Here is a 17,337-nt window from a genome sequence, read left to right as displayed (position 1 = left end):
GACAATAATTTGTTTGGAATATTTCAAGTTTAATTGGGGAAAAATAAGACTATAAATAAAAGAAGTGTTATTTTTGTTGAATGCCACAAATAGGCTCTTCTGATCCTTTATAATATTTCTACTTGCAATTGAATTTCAGCTATATTTTAAGTTTGCATTACTGTGAGGTTCATATTTATATAATTGTAGGGTTCCGTATTCCTTAATAAAAATAACTGTCATGTCTACGAAAATATCCTTGAGGTGACAAATTGTCACATTTCTATTCTTAGAAATATATTTCTTGGTATTTTTCTGATTTACAGGATTTAAAAAATGTGTATTCTCAGTTAAAGATTGTTTTAGAGGTCAATTTAATTCAAAAACTGTACTGTAGTTACTAAGCAAAATGACCGGCCTTATTTTGTGGATAATTTTTTGTTTAAAAATGACCTTTTTGTTTGGTTGATTGCCTTTCGTTTTATACTGGGCCGTGAATCATGTAAACCAGACCTGGACGGAATACTGCCTGCTCCATTCTGCCAAGCAATTTATCTGGCTCGCATCGCATCTTTCTTAAAATACAAACCAGGGCAACTTTCTACATATTGGATTAAAACATATATATATATACTCTCTTTCCAGGGACTGATCTATGTCCCCACCAAATTCCATTTTTTTCCTGTTTTAAAAACTAAAACAGAAACTGATTTTACATTTCCCGCTAACTGTTTTTGTCTTTTTCGTAAGTTCTACATGTTTTTTGCATCTTTGCAGACAAATGTTGCCTTCTGCACTGTGACACTTTTTCAAACGAAAATTTGTCAAACTTAATTTGTTAATTGATAGCAAGGATTCCGTATTTAATATATGAACGACCCTTAGTATAACAGCCGTTTTCAAACCTCTTACCAATTAATATTTTGTCAACCTAATTTAGTTAATGCCATGTTTTCGTTTCTCCCGATTCATACCATCTTTGCAATAATTCCATTACATCACAAAAAACACATCGGCAACTTAAAGTCTCAAAAAGCAAAAAAAATCATTGTTATTTTTTTAGTGCAAATTTTTCACATATTTTAACTTTGAGCTGTTGGGTTAACGCTCCTACAACTTGCTAAAATCCAACATATCAAGGAATGGATTATTTTATCTGTGCTCAATGCATCATGTCACCCTTTAAATCTCAACTAAAGTTTAAATTCTACCAAATAGCTGATTTTCCAAGCTTTGAGCGATCCCTTGTCTCCTGTTTTTCAAATTGACTTGTACATTTACGCACAACTCTCACATAATAACAGACTTTTAGCCTACTTGTTTTCAAGCGTTATAGTATGACATCATATTGCATGTTTTTGCGATCCTATTTTCGACCTGGTCCGGCCTGCAGTAAAAAAAATTGCCCAATCCTGATCTAAACAGTTGTCAGGGGACCGCCCTGTAAATTTCTTCCAGAAGGTTAGAACTACTGTACTAAACATTCCTAAGCAAGGCAAGCAGCAAAGGTATAGGTTGAAAACCTCAAATTTTCATACATGTTAAATATTTATCTTTTTATGAGTCTATAGTTCCCCAATTTTTTTTTAACAATTTATGTGTTTTTATGTACATAAAGCATGATCACCACTTTCATTCTTACTTTTATTTTAAATGCGAAGCTTTTGTTTTTTTATATGCAGTTTGTACAGAGCCTGCTGATCTTTCGAATGGAGTTTATTTACCAGTTACTAATCCTTTACAATATGACATTGATGCTATTCTCACATATTCATGTAAAAATGGATATAGATTGGATGGCATTAGTACAGTAACTTGTCAAAGTGATGGGACATTCACAATACTTTCTGCTGTTTGTGTGCAAGGTAATCAAATATTCAGATTTATATTTTTGGCTGAAGTTTAATGAAATTTAATCTTTCAATAAGTATTCTTTATAATTAAAACAGTTTAAGAAACTATTTGCAATTTAGTTAATATATAAAACACAATTAACAAATATGTAAAAATATTTTATTCTTTATTTAAAAAATGAATGGTTACCACAAACCCCTATTTGAAAGGTGGACCGGTTGTGTTGTGAAAGATTGTGTTTGTTTAGAGTTGTTCAAGGCATAAAAATATGTGCAACTACATGAACACTAAATGGACACAAAACAGATGACATATTTGTATATACAATCTGCAACGCCAACATAAGAGTGTAACAAATATTTGCAATATTGTTGTTTGCTAAAGATCACATGAAATGTTATGGTTTTGTTTAAATACCATTGATACCGAACAATCATAAATACAAAATGTTGCCATTTATTGTTGTGATTTAAAAAAAAAAAAAAAAAAAATAGTAAAAATGAATTTCATTAACATGCAAGCTAAACTTACATCCATTTAAGTTCGCATCTCAATTAGGTTTGGCAAATTTAGTGAACAAGCTACATTACAGTGCTAAAATTCATGATTTTAGTAACATCACTAATTGTCTGCGGGTAGATCTTATACTGGCTTTTTCATTGAGCTTTCAAAACCACCTGCATTAATTTTTGCTTAAAGAAACCTTGTGGTTCATTATAATGCCCCGTTTGCACATCAGGACACCCTAACATGGGTGGTCCGGCGCTGGCATTGCGTTCAGTGCAGCTCTTTACGTTCAATCTATTTGCAGAGTTTAGGGGTCTGTAAGTGTGGATTTTGTTTGCTTTATTGATTGCAGGCTTAAAATTTACATTCTTTTACTTTTTGTTGTACAATCAAAGTCATTATATTGGTTATTACAGCCTGATGGCCTTTTTTAACAAACCTTCATGGTGAAAAACAATTAGCTTTAATGTAGCCTACTCAATATTTTTAATGTGCAGTGTTTACAATAAATATAGCTGAGCCAAGGTAAGTGTTTGAGTAAAATGTGGTGATATTTATTTACACTCATGTGTGAGGTGTTCCTCTTGACACATAAGAAACAACATAGAGAAGAGCTACACTAGGTTTGTGACAGGTTGGCCATCCCTGTTCTACAGCACATTAGCCCTAATGATCAGTGACTTTTGTTGATTTATGTCTTTTAATACATAATAATATGCAATACACTGTAATTATATTGGAGAATCATTAGTCTTTTAATACATAATAATATGCAATACACTGTAATTATATTGGAGAATCATTATGTTCACACCTACTGTTCAGGTTCAAATTGTGAACGTAACTTAGATGTTACTGTGCCCACATGCTTGTCTTGGATTGCAAAAAAGCCAAATTTAATGCAATTAAAAATTATGCTGCAGGATATTATAAGCTCTAGCATTAAAGAAAATTTTGGCATACAACTGACCTTTTAGATAAATAATAGTTCCCCTGGCTTATGTTTCATTCTTTTTGTTTGCCTTGCAAAGCAAAGAACATGGTATCAGAAAGTGACTTGACTTGCTATTTGGTGAAAATGACTTTACTTATAGTTAAACTATTTTGCCGATGACTTGTCTTGGACTTCCTCCCTGAGAGGATTTCACTCGCATTAGCAAATGGGCGAGTGCAAAATATCAACCCTGTTACTTAACCAACAATCTTATTTGCTTTGCAGTGTTTTTGAGCAAGTTTTGATTTTTTTTAAGCCAAAAACCATACATACAATATTATTCTCTGACAATGTTTTACATACTCAATCTATATACACTCTTTTTTAAATGTTTTTTTTTTATTTCAATAATAAATATAAAAACTGCTCAGTTGAGGTTATGAGTACGTGACTTTTAACCTTACTGCAGGCAAGTTGTTTTCTAGCCTGGCTTCGAAGAATATCTTTAATTTATCTATTGATTTGGTTAGTGTGTGGAAGACTTACGGCGAACTGCTCGGCTTCATTTAATTTCTTGTTTTTGGCACAGTGAATATATAAAAGTTCAAGTTTAGTCATACAGCTGTTCATTTGTGCAGCCATACAACTGTTGGGTTAATAATTTTGGCCCAAAACAACTGTTTTAATTTGGCAGAATCATCTTGATAAACGACATTATATTAAGCACTTTACAGGCAAACTTTAGGCTTGCACTCAATTAAACATTTAGCACAAGTTTGACCGACAATTAAAAGCTTCCTAAGGGTTCTTACCTAATTACTTGCTATGACGTAAATTTGTAACTTCACCTGTTGGTATTTTCATGGCCCCTCTCTAACAAAAAACCCAGATTCACCTCTACAGTTGACTGGTTTCATTAGGGGTCCACAGGTTTCAGTCAAACTAATAAAAAAGGCCATCAGGCAAAAAAGGTAGACAAGCACTGTAAGATACATTATTGCACTTGGTAATTGTTTTCTATATTTATTTTTTAACCTTTTGTGTTTCAGTTTGTTCCAACCCTACTGTTATTTCCAATGGAGTTTATTCACCTGTAAATGACCCATTACAATATGATATTAATGCTATGTTGACATATTCATGTAATGATGGCTACAAATTGGATGGAACTAGTACAGTAACTTGTCAAAATGATGGAACATTTACTACGCTTTCTGCTAGTTGTTCCAAAGGTAACAAAGACATGTTTTGAAAGTTTAAACCAGGAAGGCAGAGTTGGTTTAAAACGTTCGCTGCAATCCCGAATTTTCGTTGTTTTCTTGTGGTGCGATTACCTTTACCTTTCTGTAACGCTAGCTGCCGCCAGAGCTTTCCCGCCAAATTTCTTCAACATGTTTTCTTCGCTTTAAGGAGTGATTTCAGACAGTTTAATCATTTGTTCACCGGTGGGTCAAATCACGTATCCGTTTTTAATTTTTAAACTGATATGGCCGCCAACTGGAAACTGTAAAGGTGGAATATGTTCCAAGTTTCGTAAATTGGCGGAAATACAGAGTCAGGGTCGGCTAGGGACTCGACAAAATCGCACATTTGACCGGAGTCGGACTCGGTTTTATTTTTTTGGCCGGAGTCCGACTCGGGTTACTTTCAACCGACTCCGCAGCCCTGGTTAGTCGTAAACAACAAGTTTAACGCCCACAAAAAATAATGTTAATAGAACTGTTGCAAGACACTAATTTGTGACACGAACACTGCCGAATCATGTGGCGTGCTCTGAAAAATCATCTTGCGGGCCACTTTTGGCACGCATGCCAGGGGGGAACTTAACTTCACACTATTTTATAGCAAAAAAATAGTACCCGCACATAATTTTGAACCAATAAACCCAATTAACATAATAAACATAAATCTGAATATGTTAAGAAAGCCGAATATGTTAAGTTTTAAAGTTTAACTTTATGATTACCATATTATAAACCCTCAAAACGATTTGAGGCGCAATTAACATCGCATCGCCGTGAACGTGCAAAAAACAGTAATTTTTTTCGTACAACCCACCGGTGGGTCACAATGCAGTAGCTAAATTTTAAGCATAACCCACTGATGGGTCGCATCGCCGTGAACGTGGTAATACAATACTCAGTAAGTTCCAAGATTTGAGTCCCATAGCCTGTATTCTACCTCTCCCCTTAACTAATATAGAGTGCATGCACAGCAATTTACGAGGGATGTAATGCAACTCACAAACCAACATAAGTATGGTTAAAAATATTTCACCCTATGGTATTCAACCTTTACGATTTACAGCCTTATCTGTTCTGAACTTTTGACTGTTCAAGCGCACATCGGACGGTAGTCTTACTTGAGTCCCAAGTTTGAGTTGAGCCAATTACCTGACTCTGTCGAGTCCATGATACAGTTACAAGTCAGACGGCAAAGGCCATCTTTAGAAAACAAATTAATTTGCCCAAATTAAATAATTAGCTTTTTCAAAAAAAATCTTTCCTATTAAAATCCCCACTTATCATGATTAAGAGATCTACAATATATATTGGTATTAGCTGTATCGTTAATATATGGACTTTTGCGTTAATGAGATAATCTTGGACATCGAATTATAACATGTAGTGCAGGGTTATTTACTTATATGTAAACCAAGAGACATTAAATTTGTTCAATTTGTTTAAAGTAAATACTTGTAATTTGTCTTTATAGTATGCCTTCAGCCTACTGATATTGTTAATGGATTTTACTCACCTGTAAATGATCCCTTGCAATACAATATTAATGATGTGCTGACATATTCGTGCAATGATGGATATAATTTGGATGGCACAAATACAGTAACTTGCCAAAGTGATGGAAAATTTGACGTGCTGTCTGCAACGTGTGCTAAAGGTAGTGTTTATACTGCTTAACTCTAAAAACCTTTCATACTTATTAAAACAGTAAAATATTGATTTTTGACAATTTAAGAAAAAATTGAAATCAGGGGTGTTTGACAAAATAAATTAAGTTTACTATATCAGCGTTGGATTAATTTTTTTCTAAATTGCCGCACAGTAACCAGAATATCTTTAAAGAACATATTTGTATCTTTTAAGAGGTTACTTATCAATGGGTTTCGCTTCGTATAATTCATATATAAATGTGCTTTATTATGTACCACTAATTAAATATATTTTATGGAATGTATAAATTATTTTTATTGTTTAGATTGCATTAAGCCACCAGATCTTGTCAATGGAATTTATTCACCTGTAAATGACCCGCTGCAATATAATGTTCATGATGTTCTTACATATTCTTGTAATACAGGATATAAATTAGATGGTTTAAATACGGCAATATGCCAAAGTAATGGCCAATTTTCTACTCTTTCTGCTGTTTGTTTGCAAGGTGAGTCCTTTAGTTATGCATGTAATGTGTATACTTTTTTGTAGAAGTAATTTAGAATGATGGAAGTTTTATTCAATAAGCTTTTTTATTGTTATGTTTCAGTTTGTACTCAACCTCCTAATCTTTCTAATGGGATTTATTCGCCAATAAATAATCCTTTACAATACAACATTAATGACATACTAACTTATTCTTGTGATGTTGGTTACAAGTTGGATGGTCTAAGTACAGTAACTTGTTTAAGTAATGGTCAGTTTTCAACCTTTTCCGCCACTTGCAAAAAAGGTAATTTAGAGATAGATTGGTTTGTAGTAAATGCTAATTTAGTGATTTGAACTCATGTAAATATTTTGTAATAAATATACCCTAATATAATATTGTTTTTTTGTCACAATAAATCAATTGTGCTCAACCTGGGGTCCCATAAGGGTTTATGAAGCAGTTTTATTGTGACTGCGAGTCAGTGATGCTCTTAAAAAAATAAAAAATGTATTTTTGCATGTGCTTTTTATGCACCTATACGTGTTGGACATAACATACGGGAATAAAGGATAGCCAAAATGGTGGTTTAATCTCGCACACAGCTACGAGCTCAAAAGCGAGTGTCAAAGATAATAAAGAAACAATAAAAGTGACAATAATTTGTTTGGAATATTTCAAGTTTTATTGGGGAAAAATAAGACTATAAATAAAAGAAGTGTTATTTTTGTTGAATGCCACAAATAGGCTCTTCTGATTCTTTATAATATTTCTACTTGCAATTGAATTTCAGCTATATTTTAAGTTTGCATTACTGTGAGGTTCATATTTATATAATTGTAGGGTTCCGTATTCCTTAATAAAAATAACTGTCATGTCTACGAAAATATCCTTGAGGTGACAAATTGTCACATTTCTATTTTTAGAAATATATTTCTTGGTATTTTTCTGATTTACAGGATTTAAAAAATGTGTATTCTCAGTTAAAGATTGTTTTAGAGGTCAATTTAATTCAAAAACTGTACTGTAGTTACTAAGCAAAATGACCGGCCTTATTTTGTGGATAATTTTTTGTTTAAAAATGACCTTTTTGTTTGGTTGATTGCCTTTCGTTTTATACTGGGCCGTGAATCATGTAAACCAGACCTGGACGGAATACTGCCTGCTCCATTCTTCCAAGCAATTTATCTGGCTCGCATCGCATCTTTCTTAAAATACAAACCAGGGCAACTTTCTACATATTGGATTAAAACATATATATATATACTCTCTTTCCAGGGACTGATCTATGTCCCCACCAAATTCCATTTTTTTCCTGTTTTAAAAACTAAAACAGAAACTGATTTTACATTTCCCGCTAACTGTTTTTGTCTTTTTCGTAAGTTCCACATGTTTTTTGCATCTTTGCAGACAAATGTTGCCTTCTGCACTGTGACACTTTTGTAAACGAAAATTTGTCAAACTTAATTTGTTAATTGATAGCAAGGATTCCGTATTTAATATATGAACGACCCTTAGTATAACAGCCGTTTTCAAACCTCTTACCGATTAATATTTTGTCAACCTAATTTAGTTAATGCCATGTTTGCGTTTCTCCCGATTCATACCATCTTTGCAATAATTCCATTACATCACAAAAAACACATCGGCAACTTAAAGTCTCAAAAAGCAAAAAAAATCATTGTTATTTTTTTAGTGCAAATTTTTCACATATTTTAACTTTGAGCTGTTGGGTTAACGCTCCTACAACTTGCTAAAATCCAACATATCAAGGAATGGATATATTTTATCTGTGCTCAAAGCATCATGTCACCCTTAAATCTCAACTAAAGTTTAAATTCTACCAAATAGCTGATTTACCAAGCTTTGAGCGATCCCTTGTCTCCTGTTTTTCAAATTGACTTGTACATTTATGCACAACTCTCACATAATAACAGACTTTTAGCCTACTTGTTTTCAAGCGTTATAGTATGACATCATATTGCATGTTTTTGCGATCCTATTTTCGACCTGGTCCGGCCTGCAGTAAAAAAAATTGCCCAATCCTGATCTAAACAGTTGTCAGGGGAGTTAGAACTACTGTACTAAACATTCCTAAGCAAGGCAAGCAGCAAAGGTATAGGTTGAAAACCTCAAATTTTCATACATGTTAAATATTTATCTTTTTATTAGTCTATAGTTCCCCAATTTTTTTTTAACAATTTATGTGTTTTTATGTACATAAAGCATGATCACCACTTTCATTCTTACTTTTATTTTAAATGCGAAGCTTTTGTTTTTTTATATGCAGTTTGTACAGAGCCTGCTGATCTTTCGAATGGAGTTTATTTACCAGTTACTAATCCTTTACAATATGACATTGATGCTATTCTCACATATTCATGTAAAAATGGATATAGATTGGATGGCATTAGTACAGTAACTTGTCAAAGTGATGGGACATTCACAGCACTTTCTGCTATGTGTGTTCAAGGTAAAAAAACATTAAAACTTTGAAGCTGTTCCTAATATTTAAATCAATTTATTAAACTCTTTGATTCTTTTGCTATATAAAACATTGAAATAAAAGGTATATAGCAAATGCCTAGTTGTTTTTATATTTTAGTGGTATAACATACAATTGTCAAGTGATTTTCACTGAACTCACATTACCATCATTGTCAAAAAGTTTCATTGTATATATTTCTAGTTGTAGGAGAATTGATATATATTGATAAAATTAAAATAAAGATCTTTATTATTTTTTACTTTTTGTTCTGTTTATCTTAAACATGGACTATAGTATTGTACACCAACTCAATGCAATTTTTAGTACATGTTAGCTGTATATGGATACAAATATTCAGTTTTTACGTTTCGTTTTTTAGTTTGCACTCAACCTACTGATCTTTCCAATGGAATTTATTCACCTGTAAATGTTCCGTTACAATATGATATTAATGCTGTATTGACATATTCCTGTAATAATGGATACAAATTGGATGGCTCAAATACAGTTTCTTGCCAAAATGATGGACAGTTTTCAAGCTTGATGGCGACTTGTGTTTTAGGTATGAAAATCGTTTTGTTTTAACCAAAATCTTGTACTATAATTTCATAATAAATGACATGTTTGTTGTTCCATTTTTATGCTCCTACCTACTTCGGTATGGTGTTTTATTTTTTATCTTTATTTCACTGCAGCCTCTGTTTCTATTTAAAAAATAAATACAAACTTTTTGCTTTAGTTTGCACTCAGCCTGCTGATCTTTTAAATGGGGTTTACACACCTATAAATAATCCTCTTCAATACAACATCAACGATATGCTGACATATTCATGTAATGATGGATATAACTTGGATGGTCCCAGCAGTGTTACTTGCCAAAATGATGGCAGTTTTTCAATGCTTGATGCCACTTGTATTCTAGGTATGACAAAGCACGCTTTTTATTTCAAATGCATGAATAAAAATTTGGAGATATTTCATGACATTTAGATTTTTTTGCTAATCGATGTTGTGATGTCATCAGCAGATTAAACTACTTGCATATGCTTCCCAAATAAAGTCAAGTGTCTCATATGGTGTTCATTTTAGTTTTAAAAACTTTAAGTGATATTTTACCCAATCTCTTTTTTATTTTTATAGTTATATCCTGTCCTGAACCCAGTGCATTGCTAAATGGAAAGTTTTCACCTACAAAAGACCCATCAATATATAATGTAAATGATGTTGTTACATACTCTTGTAATGATGGATATAGGTTGGATGGTACAAATTTAATAACCTGCCAAGATACTGGAGAATTTACTACTTTAACAGCAACTTGTGTTTTAGGTAAAGTCTCCAATAATGCAATTTTGGCATACAATTAAGTTTAAACACAATTTAGTTGTGTTTTAAATTAAAGAAACCATGAAGAGTGGGTTATGGCCCTAGTTTAGGTTGTTATACCATTTACTTTTGGTGGCAAAAACCCTTATTGTGTATAATTGTTTTTTGTTTTGAATTAATACAAAAAAGTTATGTACAACAAAGTCCTCTTCCTATTAGTTTTACTTACTTTAAACATGTAGCATTGTAACACAGCACATACACTGAGTCTAATAAAGTATTGTGATGCCTTCACATTGATTCAGGTGAAGGGCAATAACTGCCGTTTGTTCTTCTAAATAAAACGATTGTCAAGTGAAAAGTTTTTATGGAAAGCGTCTATGCCCTTTATAAAAACCTATTAATAAATAAGTTCCTAAATTCGTTTTGTCATCCAATTGGAACATCCACAAATCATAACACTTGGTTTTGAGCTTATATGCTTAGCCATGTTACAGATGCTATTGAAACATAATTTCTGTGTAGCAATATGGCCATGTTTCTGTTTATTGTAATATTTTGTCTAAAACTTTTACAGTTTGTGTCAATCCTCCAATGTTGACAAATGGCGACTATTCACCGACCAACATTCCATCTCTTTATGACATAAATGATGTTGTAACTTATTCTTGTCATAATGGATATGAAATTAGTGGTGATAACACTATTACCTGCCAAAATAGTGGGATATTTTCTTCTTTGCTTGCAACTTGTTTGCCAGGTAGGTTATTAAATAATACTTATAGGACGGTAAAGAGCAAGGATGACTAAAGTGCAACTGGTGAGCCACATAATGCGCTCCAAAAAGTGTATCCACTCTATGCATTTAAAAAAAAATATACATATAGAGCCTGACTACTAAAAAAAATACAATCTACCAAACATGATTACCTATGAGTTGGTAAAAGTAACACAAAATTTTCGTAATGCATATCTAAGGAAAGTTGCTAGAAATGTTTATTTTTCACACAAAACGCTGTGAAAGGAGTAAAATTAGTCTTCTACATTTAAACTAAAATTAATTTCTAGTTGGTAGGTCTTCTACTTAGTTTGGTTTGCTCTAGGGCTAAGAATTATAGTATAACAGTGGTTCTCAAACTTTTTTACCTGGTGGAATCTTTTATTTCAAATTTAAAAACAAGAACATAAAAGTGACCCCAGAAACACTCCCGTGGACCCCCACGATTTCACAAACATTTTTTAACAAAATAAACAAACAAATTTTTTTAGAATATATAACCCTGACTTTCACTTTTCTGTTGTTTTGTTTATTAAAATCCTTGCCTAACAGCATTTTTAGTATAGCTATTTATTGTTATAGTTGTTCAATGTGAAAATCCAAGTATCCTTGAGAATGGTATGTTTTCTCCTGAGCGAAATCCTTTGACATATTTCGTAGATGAAATTTTAACTTACACATGCAATGATGGATATAAACTGGATGGTGCAAGTTTTATAACTTGTCAAAGTGATGGTCTATTTACAGATTTCACTGCAGTTTGCATTCAAGGTAAATGCATTTTTTGTTTTTTTATTAGCCATAAATACAATAATTGAGTCCCAATTGTACTGTATTTTTACATTTTTGTTGTGATGCTAAAACAAATATACCATGTTAGTCAATGTCTGTTTGCTAACATTGTAATATAAAAAATATTAGTCAAATTATAGACTAGGCACTGTAAGTAGCATATAATAATATAAAAATATTTTACTACACATGATGTGTGTACTGTGTAACTTGTGCCATCATTAATCTTTATAAATGCATTTCAGTCTGCCTCCAGCCTTTAGATCTTTCCAATGGTTTCTATTTACCTGTCAACCAACCTTTACAATATGATATTAATGACGTGCTGACATATTCCTGTAATACTGGATATAAATTGGATGGGACTAGTACAGTAACTTGTCAAAGTGATGGAAAGTTCACTTCACTTTTGGCGACATGTGTACAAGGTAACATGGAAGATTTCTTAAATTAGTTGTAAAGTTAAACAAGCTTATCTCAAAGTGCTATTTAATGTAGCTTAAATATTGATTAGCTAAAATTCGTAACATTTTGTTTAGGGATTTGTAATGATTCAAAAATTATTTAAATGCCTGATATTTTAAATAAATTATGTTTGGAATTATTTTTTTATGATATACAAAATTGATTAAATTGATAAATACGAATGCTACATTATATTGCAGTGGTTCCCAAACTTTATCTACTAGCGTACTTGTTTTTTTGTTTGACGAAATCATCGTACCACCTACATATAGAAAACTCCAGAATTCACAACATAACACGAAAAGTCCATCTGTTTAATGAATACCATTAAATCAATACTTGAAGCACTTAGGTAAAACAATTAAAAATGGGGAATATTAATAAAAACACAAAACAGTATTTTTTTCCACTACAATTGGCAGGAATAAATTTTGTTGTGCCATTCTGACAAAAGTTCTGAAAGTGCGAAGTATGTTGTTTTGTGAGGAAAAGCTATTGTTAGGCATATAGATTGTTTATTATTTTAAAAAGTACTGTAGTTTTACTTTGATTTGGCAAGTACTTCTATATTGAGTTGTAAAAGCAATCACGATAGTTACCATTCCTGTTATGTAGGCAGGTATGACATTCCCTTGGAAATATCGAAGTTGTACCAGGCCATGCTTCTCCGCCTAAGGCTTAAACTATATGTTTGGCTGTTTTAATTACGTGAATGCAAAAAAAATGGGTTAGGTTTCATTGCTTCTTTATAAAGGGTCTTCATACAATCTAAACACTGTGATAGAGTTTCTCCTTCGTGCTCATTAGCGATGAACTCCTGTATAAGCTTTGTTATACCATTATTTTGGCAGTGTATTCAAGGCTTGTGAGTATTGAACAAAACTAATCAAATGTTGACTTACCTTACTAAAGTGCTACAATATAACCAACTTATAACTAAACTGACTTGACGTACATACTATGTTGTATTAATAGACTACTAGACCAATGCTCCGCAACACATTTTTTCATGTGCGGCACACCTGTCGGGTTTTACAAATTTGGAGGCACAACTGTTGACTAAATCACGAAAAGTTCTATTCACAATGCTTAATACATGACAATTTTTGTACCATTCAAGATTTTAGGTAGTGCGATACTTGTGCTTGTTCTTAAGAGCACAGACGGGGTGTATTTGGCTTAATATTTGAAAAAGCAACACATACATCGCTGTCCACAAAGGATCTTTTTGTCCATTTAATTTTAACTATTTTTTATCCATATTTCATAAGTGATAACAGGCTAGCAACCGGGGAACTAAAACTTTTTTGCGCAAATCTATAATGTTTTTGCAATATTGCCATTGTACATCCCATTTTTTGAACAACGCAATGCTAAATTTTTGCGCTTGCCATTTTTATTTCCGCTTGACATCACAGCCTTACAACTGTAGAGTATATTCCCTCACAACACATGTGTCAAAATCAGCTTGATAAAAATCAATGTGTTGAGCACGAGCAATTTGTTGTGTGCCCAATGCGAAAATGTCTCCTACTTTACAGTTTAACCAATGCAACCAAACAAAACTCAATTTTGTTCGGGGTCGGCTAAAAAAAGTTTAAGAACACTGAGCTATAGGTTACCAAGATTTCAGCAAATAAATATTTACTTTTGGGCTTCGATGCAATTAATTTATCTGACTTTGTCCAATTTTGTGAGTTGACTACTCATTCCATTTTCAACCAAATGGTCTAATGACATTCAGCGCAATGGGCTTATTAAAAATGAAACATCGTAAATCGCCTGTAGAGCATTACATATGCAAAGTGGAGTCACGTTTTCCAGAACTGGTGGACACTATATGCAGGCGCAACCATCACACTAAATGCAATTTAGTGCTGAAACAAATTGAAATTTTTGTGTTCGTTCGTGAGCTAAATTCAAATTCATAATTCAAATAAAACTTTCTAAAATAAATCATTTTGGTGCACATGTGTAGCCACAGTTCTTTGAAAATGTGTATAATTTACCCATATTCTCTTGTGTTGCTTAATTCCAGCAGTATTATATATGAAAACAAAAATGGGGTTGTAATGTTAAGTCAGATTTTAATGTATTTAAATTGGGGTCGCTTATCAAAAAGGTTGGAGACCACTGGCCTAGAGTATATTTTTGGTTGTTTTAAATACGGAAATGCAAAAAATAAAAAATAAACGCGCATTTTTGGTTGGTTTTGCTCTTACTCTTCCAGAGGTAATATGCATACTATATCGCAATGTGCCATGTTGCACTGTGACAGTGATAATTTCTATTAAATTTTATTATAAATATCATTATTTCGAGCAATAGAAATTGGAAATTTAACCTAAAATATCCAAAGAATATTTTTGTTCGTGCTTTTCGATCTGGTTTTGAGCTGCCTGTTTTTACACAAGTTCACCTGAAAATAGCTTATCTTATAACAGTTTTAGAGTAAGAAAAGCAGTACACCCCAAGACCCCAGGTTGTACCTTCACATGCCCCTTATGTATTTGTTAATGACTTAATGTTACAAAAAATTTTGCGCCTGCGGCGCAACGTTTTGTTGTCTAATTTACTTATTAATAGCCTTGTTTATCGCAAAAACATGGCAAGGTACATTCGGGGCGCGACCAAAAACCAAAGAATTTAGGCAAAAATGCTTGTCACCAGAAGGCTAGCAAGACTTTGCCAGCCTGGTGTTCGGATCCCATTTCTTTACAGAGTTTTGTAAATATTAGCGAATTTAAAGCTACATTTTAATCATCAACATTTTAATCATCAGCACTTTCATGTGTATGCAAGAATGTGGTATTTGTATTGCTGGATTTTCATGTTTTATGCAAGAAGAAAATCTTTTATCTTGGCCTATTGTTACTGAAAATGTTTTAGATAGGATTTGCTTTCTAATTAAAGAATCAAGAATATCCTTGGACATGTCTTTAAGGTTTTAATAGTGTTTTACCAATAGGATTTTCTAGCGCCCAACTTATGGCACAATATCAAAACTAGCTTTTAATGCATCTTTTGAGACTGTACAAGATGTCTTCATAATTTACTTTTGCTGTGTATTTTGACTACAAAGTCTCTAAAAGTATTCTTTACGTTTGCTGGCAAGACTGGCATGTTTAGTTTTTAGGTGTTTAGGTGCTGTTCGCCATAAATCACACATAGTGGTTTGGGTTCCTTTTCATTGCCACATTTCAAAAACCCATATCGGATAGCTCATCACAATATTGCTTTAGAATCCCTTTTTTGTTAAAATGCTGCTTGTTCTGGGCACATTTCTCGAACTTTGAAACTAACCTGAACATAAAATTACAGCTTTGCCCAGCAGTAATATGAAAAATACAAAAAACTTTTATTATGTGCAATACGGCCACAAGCAACCTGGCGTGTCAATTATCATCCTACCCGTTATATATTAGTGCAGTTCTAAGCAAAAAAGGTCTACGACAATAAGGGCATTTAAAGAATCAAAAAGTCTGACTTTTAGACTTTGAGGTCTTAAACAATGCGCTAATTTGGCTTAACAAATCTGCATAAGAAGATTAAGTTTAATAATTGACACACCCAAACCCAAACACTAACCAGCACCCTAACCAAAATAATGTGCGTTGATTTAATAATTACATAAACGCTTTAGGTCCCAATACATCAATGGGTGACGTAACTATCCTATATACCCTGGACGAAAAATAATTTTATGTCCACTAGAGTTTGGGCTTTTTCTCCAGCGTTCAAATAATTATTATATTAACGCACATTATTTGGGTTAGGGTTCGGTTTAGCGTCGGGTTCAGGTAGGTCAAGTATTATTAATTCTATCTCACATTTTTTTCTTTTATCTTTTGTAACTTTCAGCAAATATTTTCAACTTATCTTTGCCAAGAGTTTACCTAAAGGTCCAATTCCAATTAGTGTATTGCCACGACTTCAAGGTTTAAAAGTCAGACTTTTATGCCCTTGGATGCCCTAATTGTCACAGACCCTTTTGCTTAGAACTACACTAATTCTGATGGATCGGGTGCTATTATGTAGTGGATTGTATTAGATTTAGTAGGTAATGGCATATTTCACAGCGTATGATCTGTAGTTCTGCCTAGTCAAATAAAGCTATTTTTTTCTTATTTTTAACTTAAATGTAAAAGCCCTGGCTTTGCCGCGGCACACCAGTAACTAGCTTGTAAACCATAAATTATTTAAACAGGGCACACTATTACATCACAAAAGAACCCAATACACCAATCAACAATAACTCAAAATTAAATAGCATGTGGGATTTCATGTTCTATTTTTTTGGTAAATTAAAACAGATCATTAACAATCTTACCATAGTCTGGAAAACACTGGTATATAGCCATGATATTCACAAGTGTTTACATATTGCTAGGAAGTAAACACGCTGTATGTTGGCTTTAATACAAAAGCAAAATTATAATATATTTTTTAGTCTCAAATTTTTGAATAAGTTTGCTGTTTAAATTTTAAATTTGTTCCGAACCAGTAACGTTATTGTGTTTTTATTTGTTGGTGACCGCTACATGCGGTATGTGAACCAACATATTTAATTCAGTTTGTGATAACAATAACACAGGTTTAAAGACTAATTTTTCCCTGATGATTACTTTTTAGTTTGCACCCAACCAACTGATTTAACCAATGGAGTTTATTCGCCAGTCAATGGTCCCTTACAATATGACATTAATGATGTGTTGACATATTCCTGTAATAACGGATACAAATTGGATGGAACTAGTACAGTAACTTGCCAAAGCGATGGGACATTCACTACCCTCTCTTCAACTTGCATTCAAGGTATGTCTACTGCTAATGCAG

General features: G+C 32.7%; 1 protein-coding gene across 1 annotated transcript in view; it reads left to right on the top strand.

The window, feature by feature from the left end:
* Nucleotides 1-17,337, top strand: part of LOC146168086 (CUB and sushi domain-containing protein 1-like) — a 71,482-nt gene that overhangs the window by 35,273 nt on the left and 18,872 nt on the right. The window contains exons 35-47 of the mRNA XM_083386207.1: nt 1,662-1,844; nt 4,324-4,506; nt 5,990-6,172; nt 6,491-6,673; nt 6,776-6,958; nt 8,943-9,125; nt 9,520-9,702; nt 9,880-10,062; nt 10,281-10,469; nt 11,044-11,226; nt 11,827-12,015; nt 12,282-12,464; nt 17,134-17,316. Of these exons, the coding sequence (XP_083242333.1) occupies nt 1,662-1,844; nt 4,324-4,506; nt 5,990-6,172; nt 6,491-6,673; nt 6,776-6,958; nt 8,943-9,125; nt 9,520-9,702; nt 9,880-10,062; nt 10,281-10,469; nt 11,044-11,226; nt 11,827-12,015; nt 12,282-12,464; nt 17,134-17,316 (2,391 nt within the window). The remainder of the gene's footprint in view (nt 1-1,661; nt 1,845-4,323; nt 4,507-5,989; nt 6,173-6,490; nt 6,674-6,775; nt 6,959-8,942; nt 9,126-9,519; nt 9,703-9,879; nt 10,063-10,280; nt 10,470-11,043; nt 11,227-11,826; nt 12,016-12,281; nt 12,465-17,133; nt 17,317-17,337) is intronic.

Source organism: Ascidiella aspersa, chromosome 1, assembly GCF_963924565.1.
Source record: "Ascidiella aspersa chromosome 1, kaAscAspe10.2, whole genome shotgun sequence".
NCBI lineage: Eukaryota > Metazoa > Chordata > Ascidiacea > Phlebobranchia > Ascidiidae > Ascidiella > Ascidiella aspersa.
Note: the sequence above shows the minus strand (reverse complement) of the source record. Positions and strands in the feature narration are given on the sequence as shown.